Source organism: Dreissena polymorpha, chromosome 1, assembly GCF_020536995.1.
Source record: "Dreissena polymorpha isolate Duluth1 chromosome 1, UMN_Dpol_1.0, whole genome shotgun sequence".
NCBI classification, from domain to species: Eukaryota; Metazoa; Mollusca; class Bivalvia; order Myida; family Dreissenidae; genus Dreissena; species Dreissena polymorpha.
In genome coordinates this window covers 61,906,569-61,916,542 of record NC_068355.1, presented here as the reverse complement: position 1 = coordinate 61,916,542, position 9,974 = coordinate 61,906,569, and the positions used below count along the sequence as shown (strand labels likewise).

The following is a 9,974-nucleotide window of genomic DNA, read 5'->3' as shown; positions in this document are numbered from 1 at the left end:
TCAATGTCTTAAGACGCATGTTTCGGTAAATATCGAGCTTTTGAATGAACGCGACAGAATCGATGGTGCGTGAACTTTGAATTATCGATATTTAATCTTTGGTCAATGTAACATTCACTAGATAAAATGTCATTGGTAGTCTTAAGTGACCAAATTCATTGCATATATCACCGAATAAATCAATACCACAAAGATTGTAATAATAAATTGCACATGACAACATTAAATTTCACTCATTTTACCCCCTTACTGGCCTTAGCAACATATGACGCTTCTGTCTTTTCTGAACTTCAATTCTTCGGTTAATTTGAAATTGATTCATTAAATGTCGCTAAGCGATTCGCAAGGACATATATTTTATTTTAAAAAAGTATGATTAGAGTGTACGTTACTCATATATCTTTCATGTAGTGGTTTAATTTTATTACTATTAGTAAAGGTCGATATTTCTATCCATAGATTCCCAATATCTACATTGTAAAATGACAATAGTTTTATTTAAACAGTACTGGTTTTGTGGATCTCTGTTTGTACAACTGACAGAATTACTTTTACAAAAGCGTTGCTGAAAGCATTCTTCCGTATTTTTCGCAAGCTAAATGTGCTAACTAAAAGGTTATTGATGAATTACAAGTTCAACTGAATCACAAAATATCAATACTTATTCTTCAAGAGGGTTGAAGTGGAGATATTTTGAAAGGACTGAAAATAAAAATCTTTCATGAACATATTCATCTTTTGCAGATCTATTATTTAGAAATTTCAGTAATGGATAAGAAACAGAAAGAGAATGTGAATAAAAGAAAATGCAGACACCATCATGGAAATGAACAGAATCATGTTGAAGAGCCAGAGGCATCAGGAAAAGTCTTGGCCAGTCCTGTGGTTGAAACAAAAAAAAATCAGACAGTGGACATTCAAGTTATAGACCATCTTACAACAGAGCCCAGTGTCAGGGCTCAAAAGAGTTTGTCATCTTACAGCCGAAGACTTGATAATCGACCATTGAGTACTAGGTCCACATTTGAACATGTGCTGGGAACAAGGCCAGCCAGCAGAAGGGTATGTGAATCAGTCAGTTAATTCTGTTTTCTCAATTGGATTCTTCATTTTGTTTTTTTGAATATGCTTCACTTTTGTACAATTTTAGCTTCCTAGAATTTTGTGTCAACAAACATTGATAATCTGAATCTGACTTATTATTATGTATTATGTTCAAATCTCAAAGATGGAAAAACAAGTTTTATTAATATGCAGTATTCACTCAAAGATATGTAAAAGAATATTTAATCAACTTTAAAATTCTTGTGCTGTACACATGATTTGGATTTATTTTTGCCACAGAAAACCTCAACAAGATGTGGAAAACATAGTTCAGTAAGTCAAGTTGCTCAGTTCATGTTCATTAACTGTTTGAGTTGATGGATGCAGGTTAACTTTTTTGTTTTAGGTTACTGTATATTACCTTGCTTTTGTTAACTTGATGGGTTTTTATCAAGGAATATATGATAGTTGTTGGTTCGAAGTTGGAATTCTGTTACTTGAGTTACTAATGTGAAGCTTATGTAACACTGGTATCGCATGTATAAGTTAGTTATAATAGTAACTTAAAATTAGCTGATTAGCTAATAAAATGTATAACATTAAAAATGAAAGAATATGTCACCAGGTACTATCCTTTTTGTATTCCATCAACTTAAATCAAATTTTCAAATATTTTCACTTAAAGACTTGTCTTTGTTTTAACACTGCATGTTTTGAATTGTGTGAGTTATTTACATAACACATATATACTGAGTAAGGTGACACTTGCAAAAAAGTATTAATGACTTGTTAGGATTTAATCCCCTACCTATCATTTAATTAAGAGTACTTTAGGTTTGCAGTCTGTCTGTATGCTTTTCCTTCAATCTGCAAAACAGTATCCTTTATTGTAATCAGTTTATATAAACATTTGAAATGTCTGTGTAATATATAAATTAAGGTATTGATATTACATTTGAATAAAATTTTCTACACATTTTTTCTCTACTTATAAAATCAACTGTCCAGCAAAACAAATCTTGCATTGCTTGCAAATGATTATCAAATGATTACACACTTAATAACTTCTAGCACTGATTAATGGTGGTAGTTTGTATGTTTGTACATGTGTTTTCTGAATGTCCATGAATACCGAATTATTTCTTTTTATAATTGGCTGGTAGTTTATATGGCATGAAATTATTATTTCTTAAATAACATGGCCAAAACAATCCGCTGTAATCTTGTGGCAGTTGCAGGTGTCTCATACAACAGCCACATGATTTTTATATGAACATTACACGAATCTGCAAAATGCACAAGTGTTTGGCATCTGGTGTACTAGCAACATAAGGGTTTAACTGAATCATACATCAATATGTTCCCAATTGTATTATTCATTGTCGACAGGTGTTCATGAATGAATGACTGTAAAAAAGAAAGATGGTTAAATGCCTTGTATGCTTGGATACCATTCAGTAATACCTTCTGCCACCCACCTAGATAGACAGTCATGTCTGGATCTTGCCTTGTTATCAGGAAAGGGGCTTTATTCTAGCCTGTAACAAATGTTTTGTTATGAAATTATAGTAGTTTTAGCAAGAGTATAGTATTCATTTTTATATTTCTGACTTGCAATGCAGAAACTGTTCTACTATTTCCTTGTATTACATGTACTGAACTATAAATTGATTTGACTCCCAATGCGATGAACAGGTCAGCGGTACATAATTAGTTTGGCACCTTTCATTAAATGAGGTCAAGCATTTTTACCAAAAATATTGAAAGCTTAAGTGTTCATACATATTTGAATGATAGATTTTTCAATGCTTGGATAATGGTTTTAATTTGAATTGCTAATAGCGCATTTAATCCCAAAGGTGCAACAACAATAATGGTGGGTTTTTATTATCTCCCGTCCAGCTCTATAAGTTGAACCTTTGTAAACATAATACTCAAAACACTTTTATTCTCATTTATAAAGGACTCGTAATTGTAAGAATAAATCTGCAACATATTTCCAATTAAGGTCAAAACAATGCGATTTTTCTCAATCCTAAGAGACAAGGCCCCATTCCCAAAATGGTGAACATCAATGTCAACAGTAATATAATCTGTCTTGTTTTATAATTCTTAAAAACTATTTAACCTTCAGCTTTCCAACTTAGCATACTTATCCAGCCTGATGAGTTGCGTGTAGGACAAGAGCCTCCACTCCGCTATTGATTTTGATTGAATTATTGCACTTTTTGATACATGTTTAAAAAAAAAAAAATCAGGCTTTCAAGCATGCCGTGCTTGTCCGTCTGTTCTCTACTGTTTTATTATGCAGTTTTCTTACCCCTGCTTTTTCATTAACAAAATCACTATTATCCCTACATGTGATCGCCTTGGTAAGCACTGAGCTGACCTCAGACAGGCCCTTGCAGTGCTCTTGTTTGTGATGAATCCATGTTTACACATAGCACATATTTCATTGTCTACCATTGACATTATTTATTGGATATGATCTTAACAATAAAAGTTTTATGATGAGATAAAGGCTAATCTGTCTACGAGTCAAACAATTACTGATAAACATAAGTGTTTGATTTATGTCACAACAGGACGGCTATAAAATTAATAAGAAATGTCTTGAAATGTAAAGATTTATTGCCCATTTACTGTAACAGAACACCTAGTTTAGCTATGCCTCACGTTTAATGTGCTAGCCTTTAACAATTTGAGTTGCATCAACAGTTAACAATCATTATTGGATATTGCTAAATGTAAAGTACTAGGGTAAAATTAATGTAACTGAGTAAACTCTTGCTTATTGTCGTGACAACTTTCATTAAAAAAAGAAGTCTAATATAAAAAAAGAAAAAATATAATCAATTCAAATTGTGTTAATGTGTGTATGAAATTGTAATGTAACTGTTATTGAAAGATGAAGGCTAATTAATTTTCAATAATAAAAAATGCAGATACTGTAATATGATGTCAAAATATTGAAGGAGGTTATTTTGTATTTATATATCTTGGTTACCATGTACCATGTCCTAAATGCCACTTTAGTATTAAATTCCATGCCATGGTCTTTCCTTGTACAAATGATCAATTGGAAATAACTTTAGTTGAAGGCCCCCTTTGGTCTATGATTTTTTTGGCGTAGCTAACCAGCTTTTCCTGTTAAATAATCTTTGCATAACGATAGCAGGCCCAAATGAATACATTTGAATATTTCATGGACTGATTCGAGAAAATTTCCCCAGAACTTTGGCTACATCACTGCGCCTTGTACAACGTTAAGGATGTAGGATTTTTCACTTTAAGAAATGCAGACAACTCAATACATGTTCATATAACACGAAGACACACATTTTGGTCTAGTTCTAACTAGGCGTTGAAAATCCATCTCCGAGAATTTCAGGGTGTTTTAATTGTCTGGGTAGGCTTGGACTTTTCATTAACGTTGATAACACAGTATTGCTTTTTAGCTCACCTGATTGCTCAGGTGAGCTTTTGTGACCAGTCTTTGTCCGTCGTCCTTCCATCTGTTAACATTTGTTCTTAAACACTCTAGAGACCACATTTATTGTCAGATCTTCATGAAACTTGGTTAGAAGCTTCGTCCCAATGAAATCTCGGTCGAGTTCGAAACTGGGTCGTGTTGGGTCAAAAACTAGGTAAAAAAAAAGAAAAAACTTGTAAACACTGTAGAAGTCACATTTCATGCCCAATCTTCATGTTACTTTGTCAAAATGTGTGTCTTAATGATATGTTGGTTGAGAGTAAAAGGGGTTCCGGTCCGTTGAAAAACATGGCCGCCAGTGGGCGGGGCAGTTTTCCTTATTTGGCTATAGAGAAATCTTGTAAACACTCTGGAAGTCACAATTTTTGCCCAATCATCATGAAAGTTGGTCAAAACATTGGTTTTATTGATTTCTCGGACGAGTTCAAAAATGGTCCAGATCGGTGAAAAAAACATGGCCGCCAGTGGGCGGGGTATTTTTCTCTATATGTATATAGTGAACACATGTGAACACTCTAGAAGTCACATTTTTTGCCCAATTTTCATGAAATTTGGTCAGAACATTTGTTTCCTTGATACGAGAGTTGAGTTGGAAAATGGTTCCAGTCAGTTAAATAACATGGCTGCCGGGGGGGGGGCAGTTTTCTTATATTTATATAGTTAAAAAAAAGCTTGTAAACACTCTAGAAGTCACATTTTTTGCCCAATCATCATGAAACTTGGTGAATAGATTTGTTTTATATATATCTTAGATGAGTTTGCAACTGGTTCCGATGGGTCAATAAACATGGCTGGATGGGGCAGTTTTCCTTATGTGACTATATAGAGAGAAACCTTGTGATCGAACACTATAGGTGTCACATTTTTTGCCTAATAATCGTGAAACTTAGTCAATACATTGGTTTTATTGATTTCTTGGACAAGTTGGAAAATGGCTCAGATCGGTGAAACACACCTTTTAGCTCACCTGATTGCTCAGGTGAGATTTTAGGATTGGTCTTTGTCCGCTGTCCGTCCGTCCACATTTGGTTTGTAAACACTCTAGCATTCACATTTCTCAAGCATTCTTTATCAAAGTTGCTGAAAGATCTCAGTCAAGTTTGATGATGAGCAAAATCACATAATTAATGCCATAATTATTGCCCTTAGATTGTCCAAATTTTTATTATATTAAACAAAATCCTTGTAAACAAAGTTTGATGTTTGGTAATGGGGGTCAACTAAAAATATAGGTCACCATTTCAAATCTTACAAAAACAAAAACACTCCCTATGCCAGAGTTTTGGTTCAATAATGATGAAACTTAACAGGATGTTTGTCTGGTCAATACCTAGGTCATGTTTGACATTAGGTAAAGATTGAATGAACCGACTCCTCTCAGGTGAGCTAACTAGGGCCATCTTGGCCCTCTTGTTCAGATAGTGTAGTGTCATGATGAGGCGGAAATCATTTAATTATCTTACCAAAAATGTTTGCCGTACTCAGTCAGCCTGTCTGGAAATCGTTCCTAATAGCCTGAATATTTATATCAATTTTATATAGAAAGGTAATGTACTTGGATGTTCCATGTACAAAACACAAAGAGATTATTTTAAGACCCTTGTCCTTGGTCCCATGCCAGCGTAGCTGTAGTCAAGTCATAGCATCTCGCAGTCTTTTAAGGAGAAACCTAATGAGACCAGGATATCTTGCGTGATTTTATACTGGGCAGCGCAGCTTCTACCAGACTGCGTAATTACACAGACTGGTCTTGAGCTATGAAAGTGTGATTTGAATGTGTCAAAAGAAAACTGCTTGTTAATCAAATATTAAAATACAATATATTTTGGAGGTTAAGAAATAAACTCATTGTAATCAATATGAGGACACATATGATGAATAGTGTAATTTGTATCTATGAACACTATTGTGTGGTTTGAATAAACATGCACTTAACAACACACATGTCATGCGGTGGATATGTGACTAACAAGCGAAACAGCAACGCCAATTAAAACGTTTTCATTTATTTATTTGAAAACTGTTTTTTCCAACTTTACTTAAAAGTCAGGATATAAGCTGAACACCTTTTTTAAAGGTATTTATTGTTTATTTATGACTTATAATAAGGATGTTTAAAGAAATTAACAAATTTTGTTTATAAATTTACCAATTCTTACATGAAGAATTCTTGAGTATGAGAACATTTACCATAGTTAAATGAACCTTGTTCTGTGAAAACTGGGCTTAATGCATGTGTGTTAAGTCTCGTACCAGTTTAGTGTGTGCAGTTAGCCCAGGCTAACACCACACTTTCTGCCTACACTGGATTGTTTATTTAGAAGAGACCTCCTTTAAACTAAAAATTGCATAAAAGTGGAAAGTGTCGACCCTGATTACGGTAGCCTGTGGACTGACAGGCTAGTCTTGGAAAACAATTTACACTCAGACATGTATTAAGCCCAGTTTTTGACGATGCTGGAACACCATCGTCCAAGGTTTGATAACCATCACAAAAAAATTCACAATGGCGACCTATGTAAAAGACCGAGCCAGTCAGATTGAGATAACTCGATTTTTCAGTTACTTCCCTTTTGCATTCGCCACTGCGTAGGAGATTGCTCGTCATTGAAAGCATTATCCTAACAGAGTTGTCGTTCGTGTTTCAACATTCAACAATGGCCGCACCCATGAGAGTCTCGATTCAAAACTTTCTTACTGCATAAATTGGCTTGTTTCGCTATTTAGAAGCTGTCATTTAGGATATATGAATTATTTATTCACTAAATCTCTGCTTATGACAACAATAGTTGGAATTCGAAGGATATATTCTCGATGTGAATGAAGGACTTTCTGGATCGTAACAGCTTGACACGGCAAAACAGGCATACTGGTATTTTTAGTTATCAATTTAAGTCACATTGTGCTTTGTATTCAAGCATTTTGCAACTTATTGAATGACTATGATACCCGATATCAACATTTCATTGGGGATTTGCAGATCACCAAGCTGTCCTGAAATTCAACATTGATTTCAAACTCTTTACTGGTGTGTACTGTTTCTTAGTGTTAGTACTTTTTATCATTTTAAAGTAAAATGAACTGTGTCACAGTAAAAGAGACATTAAGGCGATTGTGGCCAGTTTGGATCTAGATTAGCCTGCAGTCGTTTGAAAGCTGTTTGCTTAAAAGCATTTTTCTGACAATAACAAATAATTTAATTGGATACTGAATTGACTGCGCTTTTCCTGTGACCTGGCTCAAATAATAGAATTGTCATTAATCAAGTTATTTATTTCGAACATTAATCAATTGTTTTTCTTGTCCCTCGGGATCAATGACTCCAGCACTTTCCTGTTGAGAATTGAATACTGCTAAAGGCGATGCTAGGGGGCGTGAGAGATGTTGCACCTTCCAGTATCGCTCGATTGTTCATTGTCGGCTCGGGTACTACGTACATGTACCCCAGATGCTCTTAAGTATACTTACATGTATCCCGGGTACGGTAGATATACTAAAATGTACCTGGGAAATTTAACCCTAAATCAGTCGTTGTGGACTATTTTTTTGTAATAATTATATATACACATTCATGTCAATTTTTTGTAGAATGGCCTCTATATTATAGGAACACATACTCAAAAAGCATGTTGATTCATTTTTTTTTTAAGAGAAGTGTGTTTAAGATAATCGGTTGCGCGTTTTATGACATCGGATTTTGGGCGCGAATACAACTCGGGTACAGTCTTATATGGACCGAGTACAATTACATTTATTTACCGTACCTGGGGTACATGTAAGTATACTTAGAGTACCAGGGTACATGTAAGTATACTTAAGAGTATCCGGGGTACATGTAAGTAGTACCAGAGCCGACAATGACCAATCAAGCTCCATTATCCCTCATGAACCGACTCAAAAAACCGAGTCGGCAATATTTGACTTAACTTTTGGTTTGGTTGCTCTCGAGGGATCAAAATTTCAGAATCTTCCTAAAAGCCCTACGGGTTTGATCCCCAGAAGCGACATTGAAAACTAGCATACTCTGTTATCTAAAAGGCTGCTAAACCTGATATACAATGATATTGTGAATTTTCTCTCACATGATGTTCATCAGTCATATTATATAAAAACTTACAGCAGTAGTAAACAACTGGACAATAATTAATGAACGCATCTTTCATTTGTCTTTGACACTTTGATTTTGACATGGCCTAGATTTATGTGACTGGACTTTACCAGCACTCTTGTAACAGAGCTAAAGTTTAAATGTACCATTGAAGATCACCTAAATCCAGATTTGCTGTTATAGATGTGTGGAAAGTTTTAAGGGTGTGACAAGTAAGCAAAAATTGGTCATTACCCAGAGGCCACAACTGATCTATGACTGTATTAAAACAAGAAAAATCAGTGCCTGATTTAGATTTCCTTAGATAGTGCAATAAAAACTAATTTCATAAGCCTGATAACAGTTTAACGGTAATGCTACCATTGTGTCACACCAGGGCCTTGAATTTGAAATCTAGGACATGCATGGTCATTTCTTCATGAAATCAGGACACAAAATTGTATTTTAAGTCCTTAATTGACCTGGCTATAGTTCTCAGATTATTATAAGCTCAATCAGTATATTTATATCATTATTTATGCTTTGTATATTGTAAACATATACACAATCATGCAGTTACATGATAGCAATAAACAATATCAAAGCTACCCATACTATAAAGGTCATTGACAAAGCCTATGGTCAAAATGTGAACACATTGAGTGTTATCGCCCTCTCGTGCCAGCAAAAACAACACGTTGACAGGTTGTCATTTTTGACAGTTCTACTTTCACTTTCATTATGTGATATCAAACTATTAACAATTATGTGGCTGAGAAAAATATCGCCATTGCTTTTTATGCCCCCGGTAGGGTGGCCTATATCAGTTGAACTGTCAGTCAGTCAGTCAGTGTGTCAGTCTGTCCGTCCATCCGAAAACTTTAATGGCCATAACTTTTTTAATATTGAACATGGCAACTTTATATTTGGCATACATGTGCATCTCATGGAGCTGCACATTTTCAGTTGTGAAAGGTGAAGGTGAAGGTTATCCTTCAAGGTCAAATGTCAAATATAAAGCGTCTGTCTGTCTGTCCGAAAACTTAACATTGGCCATAACTTTTTCAATATTGGTGTGCATGCGTATCTCATAGAGCTGCACATATTGATTGGTGAAAGGTCAAGGTCATCCTTCAAGGTCAAGATCAAAGGTCAAATTTTGCATTATTGAAGATAGCAAATCCATATTCGGCAGGCATGTGTATGTCATGGAGCTGCACATTTTGAGTGGTGAAAGGTCAATGTCATCATTCAAGGTCAAAGGTAAAATATATGGCTTCAAAGCTGCGCAGCAGGGCGCATTGTGTTTCACAAACACAGCTCTTGTTTAATATATTTTCTGCACATTTC

General features: G+C 34.8%; 1 protein-coding gene across 3 annotated transcripts in view; it reads left to right on the top strand.

Moving 5' to 3' along the window:
- The first annotated feature begins 3 nt into the window (after positions 1-3).
- Positions 4-9,974, top strand: part of LOC127831629 (leucine-rich repeat-containing protein 74B-like) — a 118,812-nt gene continuing 108,841 nt past the window's right edge. For all 3 annotated transcript variants that reach the window (XM_052356634.1, XM_052356623.1, XM_052356615.1), the window contains exons 1-3: positions 4-65; positions 745-1,062; positions 1,345-1,377. In XM_052356634.1, the coding sequence (XP_052212594.1) occupies positions 45-65; positions 745-1,062; positions 1,345-1,377 (372 nt within the window). In that variant the 5' untranslated portion in view covers positions 4-44. The remainder of the gene's footprint in view (positions 66-744; positions 1,063-1,344; positions 1,378-9,974) is intronic.